The sequence below is a fragment of the Lichtheimia ornata genome, assembly GCF_029851405.1.
Source record: "Lichtheimia ornata isolate CBS 291.66 chromosome Unknown scaffold00050, whole genome shotgun sequence".
Lineage (NCBI taxonomy): Eukaryota > Fungi > Mucoromycota > Mucoromycetes > Mucorales > Lichtheimiaceae > Lichtheimia > Lichtheimia ornata.
This window is the reverse complement of record NW_026695370.1, coordinates 98,809-112,143: the sequence shown is the minus strand read 5'-3', so window position 1 is coordinate 112,143 and position 13,335 is coordinate 98,809. Positions and strand designations below refer to the sequence as shown.

The 13,335-nt window shown below is 43.4% G+C and overlaps 3 protein-coding genes across 3 annotated transcripts; all 3 read left to right on the top strand.

The window, feature by feature from the left end:
• Nucleotides 1-1,184: 1,184 nt before the first annotated feature.
• Nucleotides 1,185-2,012, top strand: O0I10_008997 (uncharacterized protein; the record flags this gene model as incomplete). The annotated part of the gene is made up of 1 exon (XM_058488995.1): nt 1,185-2,012. One exon carries the CDS (start codon nt 1,185-1,187, stop codon nt 2,010-2,012), a length of 828 nt encoding a protein of 275 aa, XP_058340221.1.
• A 624-nt stretch (nt 2,013-2,636) lies between these two features.
• Nucleotides 2,637-4,183, top strand: O0I10_008996 (uncharacterized protein; the record flags this gene model as incomplete). Its single annotated transcript, XM_058488994.1, has 2 exons — nt 2,637-2,893; nt 2,959-4,183. The coding sequence occupies 2 exons, from the start codon at nt 2,637-2,639 to the stop codon at nt 4,181-4,183; spliced, it is 1,482 nt and encodes a 493-aa protein (XP_058340220.1).
• Nucleotides 4,184-4,572: 389 nt separating this feature from the next.
• O0I10_008995 (uncharacterized protein) lies at nt 4,573-6,825 on the top strand (the record flags this gene model as incomplete). The annotated part of the gene is made up of 7 exons (XM_058488993.1): nt 4,573-4,872; nt 4,927-5,355; nt 5,424-5,606; nt 5,660-5,792; nt 5,871-6,048; nt 6,103-6,698; nt 6,758-6,825. 7 exons carry the CDS (start codon nt 4,573-4,575, stop codon nt 6,823-6,825), a joined length of 1,887 nt encoding a protein of 628 aa, XP_058340219.1.
• Between the last annotated feature and the right edge of the window lie 6,510 nt (nt 6,826-13,335).

Below are 13,335 nucleotides of genomic sequence, written 5' to 3'. Positions count from 1 at the left end.
ACGATAGCATGTCAAATTTTGTCCAACCTTGAAATACACACACATTATCCTAATCGTTGGCACTTGGTCATTTTTACCTTGGCGTGACACGAGTTTTATCAAGGATCATGGGCGGGTGATGCTACTCAGCTTGGGTTTGGAGGTGTTACCACCATGATGCCTTGATGACATTCTCAACTTAACGCTATGCCGGCATTTATGCATGACGTCCTAATATTAAATTGATACCTGTAGTTAATAAAAGATAGAACTTTTGCTCTTTCAAAAAGCGGCTTAGGGAAAAAGGCATCTAGTCGAGGATCCGATAATCGACTTGGTAATAGGAGTAAGCTACAACAACCAATCAAAGAAGCAGCAATCAACAATTGTAGTAGTGTGACCGATACAAGATAGTCATCGTGGCTATACGACAGCGTCTATTGGGTGGGATCACTGAAAAGAAGTCGTAGAGTAGGGATTGCAGCGGCTTTTGCGATATCATCAAAATCTTGATCAGCGAACATGAATGAGCACTTCTTTGTGTTGTCGTCGGGCCCATTATCTTGCAAGCATAAAAGATCACATTTGCTTATCCCCGCTAAGATTTGAGCACTTGGCGATTATGGCTAACCTAGGTGATCAGGCATCCTTATCCTATGAACTAGGTATTCATTGTCATCAAGTGCTTGGATAGATGAGCACAATCAGGCAATGAAGAATGACGGCACTCTTAATGATGTATGCAATTATAACAACAACATAATAGCAAGATGGGTGATAGTACATAGCGTTTGCGACAACAAGTACATTGCCGTAGGAAGCTGAAGAACAGGTAGTACGTGGTTGTAATGAGTAGAGTGCTGGATCATATTTATTCATCATCAAAAGAAAAGAGTTGATAAGGAAAGAGTAACATGACAAGACCAAGAATGGATCAATGATCGTTTTTGGCTTAATAAAGATGCCAATGTTGCATATGATATCATAACGCATTCGATCCAAAGACGATAGCTCATAGAATGCATAACGCGAAATTTATTTCATGGTGTAATGGATACAACACAAGCCTTGAAAGGATGTAGCGAACTATGATTGTATACAAAAAGTGATGCCTTCCTCGTTATCTGGTGTGGTCGGGATCATTGTGTGTTACCAATAATCAAATTGAAATGTAACCCTGCACGCACGTTACCTTGGCAACGACCATGTCTCGTGTTCTTCTCGTCCTTTTACTTGCATGGAGTACAATACGGTCAATCGTCGCCGCGCCTGTACCTGACAATGAGCTCATTCAACAAAAGATGCGTTTACCGGCACCTCTACGGAAACCGATTGTGGCGCTGATTGGGGACAAGTGCTATAAAACCCTGGTGGAAGACTTTGAGATTACCAATTTGGCGTGCATCAAGTACAGCATTTCCAAGGGTCTTGGATTGGGTATTGTCGTGGGTGGTTCCATTGTCAAGATTCCACAAATCATTACGATAGTGGCGAACAGCTCTGTACGAGGATTATCACTTGCATCGTTTGTGCTTGAAGCCCTAGCATGCTGTATCACGTTTGCATACAATTGGCGTCAAAGCAACCCATTCAGTACTTATGGCGAATCGTTTTTCCTTACGCTACAAAACATCCTCATTTCATTGTTGATCCTCTTCTACAACCGGCGACTGGGGGCTACGTTTGGGGGTTTGATTGCATATCTTTTGATCCTTCATTGTCTCACGTCACCCACCATGTTATCACCATGGGTCATGGCTAGCTTGTATGCTATCACTATCCCGCTCAGTCTCGCAAGCAAGATCCCCCAAATCTATACCAACTTTGTCAACAAGTCCACTGGGCAACTTTCTGTATTCGCCGTCCTCAACTATTTTGCAGGCACTACAGCACGGGTCTTTACAACAATGACTGAATTGGATGATCCATTGATGCTTATGGGTAACCTGCTGGCAAGTATACTCAATGGTGTGCTGGTCATCCAAGTATTCATGTATTGGGAGAAACGAGTGGAGCCACAGAAAGCAGACTAGCAAAGTAGCCACTTCATCACCAACGAATCACATCGCCTGGTGCGTTCCAATGCGACGGATGGTTTCACACAAGCGTTTGATTTGCATGGACGTGTGAAACATTCTTGGCGCTTTTTCATGATACAATGTACACTTTTTCTTAACATCAAAATAAACAAACAATGGATACCACCTTGTTATAACATGTCAGGGCAATTTCATGTATCATCCATAACATGCTATTTTGTCATATGCATATGACATGCTATAGTCCATTTTATTAGAAGGATTAATCAAATGTCATGCATGGTTTCACTGGAGACGTTTCACATGTAATGTCCGCTATCCCCCTTTTTTTCTCTGTTTTTTTTTCTTTCTCTAGATCCATCAAAGCAAGGCTCCTAGACCCTTCGATTCTTTCTTTTTTCTTGATCTCTTCTTTTTCATTGCTCTCTCTCTCGTTCCCTTTACATGTCGCATTTGCTATCACCTGCAGAGTGGGTTGCTCCAGTAGTGTCACTGGCATCTTTGGCCATCCTTCCTGCTGGTCCCATCCTCTTTCCTCGGGCATACATGGTCCTCCTTTTCGTCTACTTTTCAGTCTTTTTATACACCCAAGTCAACCACATGTGCAAGTTTTTTCTCATGGCTCGTCGTTTATGCCGCACCATCAACAAGACGATCCAAGAGACCCCATCCCTCTTGCCTGATGCCAATAGCACCAGCCGAATTGACTCGCCTAGCAGTTGCACTCGTGAACGTAGCACAGCCATTGACGTCGAAGAAAAGTTATACCACGATGACAATGACACGAGCAGCTATATCCATGCGTTCATTATTCCCAACTACTGCGAGCCTGAAGGATTATTATGTGACACGATCAATCGATTGGCTTCTCATAGGTAAGATGCAACAGCGTCATTTATATGTTTTAGATACAAAAAATTGACCAAGATTTGTGATCCAGACATGCTCAGACACACTATGTGATTATACTTGCTATGGAAGCTTCGGAAGCTGGATATGAGATCAAAGGCCAAAGATTGCAGGAGCGATTTGAAGGGCGTTTTCTTCAGTTTATCGTGACAGGACATCCTGCTGATATCCCTGGTGAATCCCGTGGCAAGGGATCAAACGTCGCATATGCTGCACGACATGGTAGCCTTGAATTATCAGAACGAATCGATCGACGTCGTGTGATCTTTACCGTGACTGATGCAGATTCAGCCATCCCCGAATTATACGTATGCGAAGTTGAAAAAGAACTCAATCGCGTGGATGATCCTTACAACGTACTACTTGCACCACCCATCTTTTTTTCGCGAAATTGCTTTGAAGTACCAGCTGCCGTACGTGTTGCTGATATTACTTGGTCAGCTATGGTGATGTCGAATTTGGGCAACGCGCGTGGATTAGCATTCCCATGCTCGACATACAGCGTATCACTTGCACTTGCCGAAAGAGTAGGCTTTTGGGATACGGATGCTGATGCTGTAGGCGAGGACATGCACATGTTCTTAAAGTGCTTCTTCAAAACGGATGGGCAAGCACGTACGATTCCAATCCATGTACCCATCAACTTGACCAATGTACAAACCGACAGTGGATACGTAGCCAACATGAATGCACGTTTTGTGCAAGCCAAGCGACATTACAATGGAGTAGCAGATGTTGCCTACACGCTCAAGAATAGTATCACGTCAAAGGCGTCATTGATGGACAAATTGATTGTGTGCCTCAAGGTCTTGGAAGCTCACATGATCCCTGTTACTTCGGGTTGGCTTATGTTTGCAGCTGTACCCTTGATGCAGCTTGTCCTCTTTCCACCTACCGCTATTCTTGCCGACCTTGTTCATCCAACTGATAACCCAGTCCTTGTCTCCGAATTTTATGCAACCCTTTGGAATCTCTTACGCCTCATCACGGTCTTACTTCCTTTGCCACTCTTTGGTACGCTTGTTATTTACGAATTGATGCATCGTTCAGTGGATCGTGACCTCTTCCACAAGCACAAGGGTGAGTCCCGTCGATGGATCAATCTTTTCGATTACGTTGCATTACCCATCGCAGCATGGCTTTACATGACGCTACCATCAACACTTGCAAGTGTCAAACGCCTCTCGAAAAGAGAGCAGCATTACATTGTTTCGGAAAAGGTGTTTCGAGAACAAATTCAAGAACTTCCACTATGATTACAATTTACATTGTCTTTGCTTTCGTTTATATTAGTACTACCTCCTTAATATTGTCAATAACTCACAACTACTAATACTATAATGCTTTTCCTCTCTTTATTGTCTTTGGGTGATTACAAATGTTGTCAAGGGGGGCAGTGTTTATGAGTAGTGATGTACTTTGTGTTACTATTTAAGAGCGAACAAAACACGTGGAAGGGTGTCAGAGCGTTTAGACATACAAGGACAAGTGGCGGAGCTCATCTGGATAAAGCTTGACTTGAATCAATTACTGATAGGCACTTGGCATTCCAGCACCACCACCACCACACGTCTCCTTTTCTCCTCCAGTTACCCGCGCCTTATTCTCCTTTCTTTCTCTTTTCCCCATTCACTCCACACACATCATGATGCTCTCTGTACCGAGAGTTCGGGCTACCCTTGCCATCGGTGCCTTGTGGATTCACTCATGTGCAGCCTTCTATCTCCCCGGTGTTGCACCACACGATTACACCATAGAGGATCCTGTTCCACTCACAGTCAACTCGCTCACCCAAATGTCCAACCAACAAGTCAAATCCGTCATCTCGTACGATTACTATGATGAGCGCTTCCACTTTTGCAAACCAGAAGGAGGCCCAGAGAAACAATCCGAAAGTTTGGGTAGTATCTTGTTTGGTGATCGCATCTTTTCTTCTCCTTTTGAGGTATGGTTTGTTGTTAATGGTCGAAAAGGTTATTCTAATACGATTCTTCATTAGCTTCGCATGGGCAGAGACCAAACTTGCGAGTTATTATGTGAGACCGAGCCCATTCCCACTGAAGATGCCAAGTTTATCAACCAATGCATCACCGATGGCTATGCTATGAACTGGGTCATCGATGGTTTGCCAGCTGCACACGAAGATCGCGACGAGCATACTCAAGAATTGTATTACAACATTGGATTCAGCCTTGGCTACACCAACAATGGTCAACCAGCACTCAACAATCATTACAAGATCAGCATCTATTATCATGATCGACCTGATGGCAAACGTCGTGTCGTTGGTGTCGTCGTTCACCCTATCAGCAAAGACACAAAACTTGATGCTCAAGGCAAGCCCGACTGCAGTCCCGAAAACTTGGCATTCTATCTCAAGGAAGATGGCAAGTCAAAGGTTGTTTACACTTATGATGTTGAATGGTTGGTAAGTATAAAAGGGGATTTCCTATCATACGCTAGGTTTGTATCAACGTTACTCATGCATTCTTTTAGCCTTCGGAAACTGCATGGGCCACCCGCTGGGACATGTATCTTCATATCCTTGATCCTTCGATTCATTGGTTCTCCCTTGTCAACTCGATTGTGATTGTACTATTCTTGACTGGTATGGTGGCAATGATCTTGTTGCGCGCATTGCATAAGGATATTTCACGCTACAACTCGATTGAGGCACAAGTAAGTTTTTCTTTGGGTGAATAGGAGCTTGATGTTCAACTTTTGAATTGTAGGAGGATGTCCAAGAAGATTACGGATGGAAATTGATTCATGGTGATGTCTTCCGAGCTCCTCCTCGACCTATGCTCTTGTCAGTCCTTGTTGGCAGTGGTACCCAACTTATTGCCATGACAGCCTTGACCCTTGGTAAGTGATGATGGGATTTGAGTCGATGGAAAAGGCATGAAAAGGGAGAGCATGGATGCTAAGATGATCGGTATATAGTATTTGCTGTGCTTGGTTTCCTTTCTCCCTCCAACCGTGGCTCGCTTGCAACCGTGATGATCATTTTCTTTATGGTGTTTGCATGCATTTCTGGTTATGTGTCGGCTCGTATCTATAAGATGAATGGTGGTGAGGCCTGGAAGCTTAACGTCTTTATGACAGCTGTGTTATTCCCAGGGTAAGATGAGGAAGGAATATCATCAAATGGTAGCTAATATTATGTTTATCTTAGAGCGATCCTCGGCTCATTGTTTGCACTCAACTTTTTCTTGATTGCATCTCACTCCTCAGGCGCTGTACCATTTGGCACTATGGTGGCTGTCTTGGCACTTTACATGATCATTTCTTTCCCATTGAGCGTGGCCGGTTCCTACTTTGGTTTCCGCAAACCTCGCATTGAGCAACCCGTGCGCACAAATCAAATCCCACGTCAAATCCCTGATCAGCCATTCTATTTGCAACCTATTCCTTCGATTTTGATGGGTGGCATTCTTCCATTTGGTGCAATCTTTATCGAGCTTTATTTCGTCATGAACAGCATTTGGTTCCACCGCATCTATTATGGTATCGGCTTTTTATTCCTCGTCTTTTCGGTGTTGCTCTTGACTTGCTCCCAAGTCACCATCTTGATGTGCTACTTCCACCTCTGCAACGAGGACTATCACTGGTCTTGGCGCTCCTTCCTTACAGCTGGCGCTTGTGGTCTTTACGTCTTTTTGTATTCCATCCTGTACTACTTTACTAAGCTCGAGATCGACGATTTCATCAGCACCGTGCTGTATGCTGGCTACTCGGGTATCATTAGTGTCATGGTTTCCGTTTTGACAGGTATGTATGTGTATGGGCTATTGTGTCAAGGATTTGTGCTTACAACAATGATTGTATAGGCTCGGTTGGTTATCTTGCATGTTTGTTCTTTTTACGCAAGATCTTCTCAAGCATCAAAGTAGACTAAAGCTTCAGCCATATATTAATTTCACAAAAGTCGAATATATACATGTATCTATGATATCAACTTTCCTCAGTGGATCTAATGAGAAACAATCATCTATGCCCTCTGGTCGTTGATATGACACTAGGCAGATGGGTCACGTGGGGAGAAAATCGAACAATGACTTTGTCTTTCTCACTTTGGCATGGAGGGAATGAGAGGAGAAGGCCCCCTGAACTATTGTTGCGAGGCGATCTTGGACTGCAGTGATGCCCAACCGCCCTAAGAGCTGAGCATTCACTCACACAAGCGACCACCGATACGATGCAAATGACCGATTGCAAAGGAGCTTTAGAAGGAAGAAAGAGCTGTAGTTTATTGTTTGTATCAGACAGGCTTATAAAGGAACATGCATCTCTCTAACGGCACTATGCATGAGTGTGTGAGAAATACGAACAGCCAGCGGACACTTCACAACAGGATTTCGCAAAGTCCCACAAGCATCACCTTATAGAAGAGTCCGCCGTTGATGACGCAAGGAAACTCAGCGACCACTATATCAAAATTACCCAAACATACCAAGGCAACCAGTTTCCATCGCCACCACCCTTTTCATTTTGGAAGGCACAAGGTATTCCTTCATCATCAAACACACCCAATTATTATTTTGTATTAATACAGTATTAAAGGTCTATTGGAGAAAGCAATGTCGTTTATTTCAAGAAGTTGATGGCTCAGTTGCGGATTCGTGGGGACACTGGATCGTAGATCTATACCAGCCACAGCAGTCTGTTGAATACCTACTCCTTGTAGGCCGGATTGTGAAGGATTTGCCGCTTGAAGGGTTACAATTTTCGTGGGGACACTGGGTGGTAGCATCTATACCAGCCACAGCAGTCTGTTGAATACCTACGCCTTGTAGGCCGGATTGTGAAGGAAATGGCCTTTGAAACGAATACTGAAGCTTGCATTACCAACGTGGCATCTGTGGGGACACTGGTTGTTGGCATCTATACCAACCACAGCAGTCTGTTGAATACCTACTCCTTGTAGGCCGATTGTGAAGGTTTGCTTTGCTGATTATGGATTATATGGTCGTGGGGACACTGGACTGCAAGGTCTATACCAGCCACAGCAATCTGTCGAATACCTACACCTTCTATACCGGATTGTGAAGAACATAGCCATATCAGATGTTGGTATATGCACAACTTCTTGGAATGAATCACATCAGGCGCTTTATGTCTTGTCCTTTATGCGTGCTTCTTGGTAGGTCCGCATTTGACAGGTGAATGTTTTTTATTGATCTTTATGCATGCACACGATGGTCACATTACATAGAACGCTTCTTTAGATCACTCCGATGCTTTTATGCTGCTAGCTTATTTCACTCTTCCATTGCAACCTCTCCTTTCGCCCACAGTTACCAACGTCTAAACGTGTACGCAATAAATCTTCCTTAGTTGTGTCGTATTTCAAGTACCAATACCATCACCAATTACAAGATGACAAGCCATGGTATCCCAACGGCCACACTTATCCCGCAAGAGGACACTGAATGTAATGTTTCCATATCCACACTCAAGGTTCATCACTCAACGAGCCCCGTCATCTCGTGTATCCCCAACATCCTCTTATGTAAACGCCATCTCCCTTTAGCATCGTCACACAATTATCCTAGAAACCTATATAAGACATGTTGTAGTTGTAGCTGGTAACAGCATCTTTGCCTGAATACATACATTGATTCTCAACGTACTTTCACTTTCTCTATCATCTTCTTTTTATACGTAATATCTCACCTTGTTCGACCGTAACGCAACCAAATCAGCTCGGATCAAGCTACTTGAACCATGGAAATGAATGTCTGGAGCAGGAGAATCGTCCACCTACAATAGAATGCACAAAAGTCGGGAATGCATAAAAGTGGCTGTTAGCTGCCAATGTGTGTACTGCAAATGAAGATTGCGTACCTGCCATGCATCGTCCCTGAAGCCCGGACTTTTTAGCTCAGTTACACAAAGAGGTCCTTCTGCATCTTTGGCTCTCCAGGGTCTAGATACTTTACATTAAACAAAGACCACTCTTCATATAGCATCACGCTTAAAAACATAAAGGTGCCTGTATCTCCAAACTTTACAATGAAACGTGGGGTCTTTGATAGAGCAATGTACTCGGCTTGGTCAACAGCACCTTGTGTACAAGTTTCACGTTCATCGTGGCCAACCCCAGATTTCGCAATGTCGCTACCAGCCAAACTGGATCAGGGGTCGACCTCTTCGACGACGACGACCAAAAAAATATTTTTTTGGCTAGTTGCGACATTGAACGTGAAACTTTCACACAAGGTGCTGTTGGCCAAGCCGAGCCCATTGCTCTATTCAAAACCCCACGTTTCATTGTAAAGTTTGGAGATACAGGCACCTTTATGTTTGTAAGCGTGATGCTATATGAAGAGTGGTCTTTGTTCATTGTCAAGTAGGTGGACCCTGGCAGAGCACAAGATGCAGAGGGTCGTGTTGTGTAGCACAGCTACGTTTGCATCAATGAAAGGGTCAATGTATAATTACTTTATGGATCATCTAGGAACAGGCATGTATTGCTAGCTAACGGCCACTTTTATTCAATCATCATTGTTGCGAGATCCACTGCATGGGAACGATGCCCCTGCTCTAGACATTCATTTCCATGATTAAAGTAGGTTGATCCGAGTTGATTTGGTTGAGTTACGCTCACACATGATTACATCGGTTGAGCTACATCGAGCGTGCTTTATGTGCAGAGTGATGTAATCTCTCTTTGACCGCAGCTCAGTCAAATCAGCTCGGATCAACCTACTTTAATCATGGAAATGAATGTCTGAAGCAGGAGCATCGTTCCACTGTCATAGAATTGGCAACATTGCCGATCGTGAGGAAATGGCTGTTAGCACGCAATGTACGGGCTTTTGTCAACAGTATATAGTATCATCCTTCCATCTTTCCAGTCATGCAAAGTAGCTGAGTTTCACAAAGAGGTCCCTCTGCATCTTTTGCTCTGCCAGGGTCCACCTACTTGACAATGAACAAAGACCACTCTTCTTATAGCACCACGCTTACAAACATAAAGGTGCCTGTATCTCCAAACTTTACAATGAAATGTGGGGTTTTGAATAGAGCAATGTGCTCGGCTTGACCAACAGCACCTTGTGTGAAAGTTTCGCGTTCAATGTCGCAAACAGCCCAAAAAATATTTTTTTGGACGTCGTCGTCGAAGAGGTCGACCCCCGGATCCAGTTTGGCTGGTGGCGACATTGCGAAATCTGGGATTGCCCACGATGAACTTCATACTTTGACACAAGATTCCTTTGACCCCGACGAGCACGTTGATCTATTATAGAGCCCACGTTTGATTGTATAGTTCGGAGATACAGGCACTTTTATGTTTGTAAGCGTGATGCTATATGAAAAGACATTGTTGTTCATTGTCAAGTAGTATGACTACAATAGAGCCAAAGATGCAGAGGGACGTGTTGTGTAACGGAGCCATTTTGCATGACTGAAATGGCCAATGTAGGATACCATATACACTATCTATGATTGGCAGCTAACAGCCACTTCCTCCTAATCCCAACTTTTGTTTATTGTATGACAGTGGAATGATGCTCCTGCTCCAGCCGAGCATTTCCATCACTAAAGTTTCTTGATCCGAGCCGATTTGGGTGAGCTACGCCCAAACAGAAAATGTGTCAATTCTTGAAAGACAGACCCTGCGAATGTCTCCGTCATTCAAACTTTTGGACGCTCCCATTCCAAATTTTCAAATGAAGCGTGAGGTTTTTATTTGAAAAAAGTGGATCAGCATGCTCGGAGCACCATCCTGACTAATTTTCAAGTTGGAAGCGAACAACTTCGGGGCGATGGGCCGTCCCTCTTTTGTTCCCATCATCCACCGTTTGGACCCTCCCGCATTCAAGACATTCTTAATGAAGTGTATGGTTTTTAAATGAATGAAGTTGATCAGCATGTTGCAGCGAATCTTCTGACAAAGTTTCAGGTTCGAGATGGGGAATCCCAAGGTAATACACACTATTCCCATAAATCATGAATCCGGGGCTGACCTCCATTTCCGACTTACATAGTAAACCCACATTGCACCCTCCCATTCAATATTTGTTAATGAACATGAGGTCTTTTTTAAGACCATCTTGATCAGCATGTCCAAGAGCATCTTGTGTGAAAGTTTTAGGTTCGAGAGGGGCAATCTCATAATCAAGAATTGGATGTACAGTGTTCATGCATTTATACAAGAGGTGTCCGACCTACTTAATTTCCACTTCTTCCACTCTCAGCTATTCCCTCTTCCTCCCATTCTCAACTATTGCCCCATTCAAGTATACAACTATCACCTGCGAACGATTGTCCTGCTTCAACCCATCATGTCAACCCTACGAATGTCTTGATCCGATTGTCTTTGGCTGAATGGCATGTCCATGGCGTGCACAGAGCCTTGTCACTCTTCTACAACACACGAATCTCTTGACACAACACACGCTCTTGCACATCTCTCTACCACGATCAAGCGTAACAGCATTCATTCCATCAGTTGCTATTAGCGAGGTCTCTACTCCATTGTCTCCAACAGCGTTCTTTACTTGCAGCAACTTGCCATACAGCCTTTTTCACGTTGACAGCAGATAGTCATTGTACAAAGGCACCTTTATTTACGCGTAGCAACTTGCTTCAACACATACGACTTCTTATGGATACGGATATGGATATGGATATTGGTTTGGTGCATGGGATGGAAGGATCTGGGTATATACAACACGTGGAAAAGAGGCATTGTTCGTATGCATTCATTATCAACTTGACCATTATGCATGATCCTATCACCCTGAACGATTGGGTTGGTGCATACACGCTATTCCATGACAACTACCATCATCATCATTTGTGCAACGTGTCAACCATTTACAACCATTGTCATCTAACTCCATGTTTTGACACGCCATGCCTATGATTCGGCACGTCATGTCCATCCATTCACCTTTATACAATACACGCCCAAACGATAGAAACTTCCCATATCGATGCACCTCTCATTAGAGTATTAGCTCGTGCCCATTCTATGTATCTTGTGGATGATCGTGGATTAAAGGATTACTTTAACAAATGCGAGATTGCTGTGATAAAGGAAAATGAGAGAAAGAGAAAGGGGTTGTTTGATTCATTGTGTCTTGAACAAAGGCTGCATTCGATAGTACAACTTGCCTCCCTTTTCTCTCGTGATTCGATCTTGTCAATAACACCGTAACACATGTTCCTTCTATTATATACGGTGTGGAGATAGATGGAAGGAACAGAATGCAAATCTTTCGTCATGGTGCGCTGTGCTTCGCTTTATGAGCTGATTGTAACACATAATACTGCTCACTCGAAGCTCGATACTAGACACGTTCCAGTCAATGGTGAAGCAGTTGCTCAATGATTGCTCAAGGTTAGCTGACTAATCGTGGATTCGACCCTTACACTTGGACCTTATTGTACGCTTTACAAGGCCTTGATTCACCTTCACTGCTGTTCTTGGATTGGGTTCTCGTGTCAAAGAAAATAAAGAAAAGATGAACTTTATGGAACACTTCCTCCGACATTAAAGTCTATTTTGGCCGTGATTACCATTTGCGTTCCTTGTGCCTGAAAAAGAGCATGGAACAAGATACATGGACAAGATTTGACGAGTATCATGCAGCGTATCGGCCCATTGGTTGGGTGATCATTATCGGTTACGCGTACCTGGATTGCTAATTTCACCACATAGGCTGTGTTCGTCTTATGAATAAAGTTTGATCTCAGACCGCAGATCATTGCGGATGGATAAAGTGCTACATGACCCTGCTCAGCTTCATTTTACGATCATGGATTTTCTGTAAAAATGCCGTATAGCCGTAGTGAAGATAATGCCATTGATACTTTAGCTACTTTGCCTTCAATTATCAAAAACAACGAGCTAAGCCATGTCATGTTAATGTTACTCTTCTTATTGGTGCCACAAGAACATTCTTTGTATCTCCTACCAAAATGATAGTAAATCTTTTGAGGATTCCAAAGTGAAACCGGACGATAGTAGCTCGATCAATTAATATGCGTCATAGCTTTTGTTGGGTGATCTGCATATTACTGCACGGTAGTAATGATCATCAAGTCATAATCGAAATCAGTTTTTGAGCAAGCCATTTACAATGATGGGGGTGAAAATGATATAAAAGATATGAATAGAATGTTCTGGTGGTGGTGATGTGCGCGCAGGAAACAAAATACCAGGTACAGCGCTGAAATGATTTGCATCCACTTGTAGCCATGATGAAAAAGGCTAAAACAAATCGGTACTCGAATCAAATCAATTTTGTGTCACCGGGTATTAAGCACAAAGCGAGAGGAGGCTAAGGGACACTATGACAATGGTGCAGTTTAGTCCACTCGTTTTTTTTCGCTTACCTCTCTCTCTCCCTCTCTTCTCCACATTGCGTTGGCCCATTTTCTCCCTTCCTTTTTG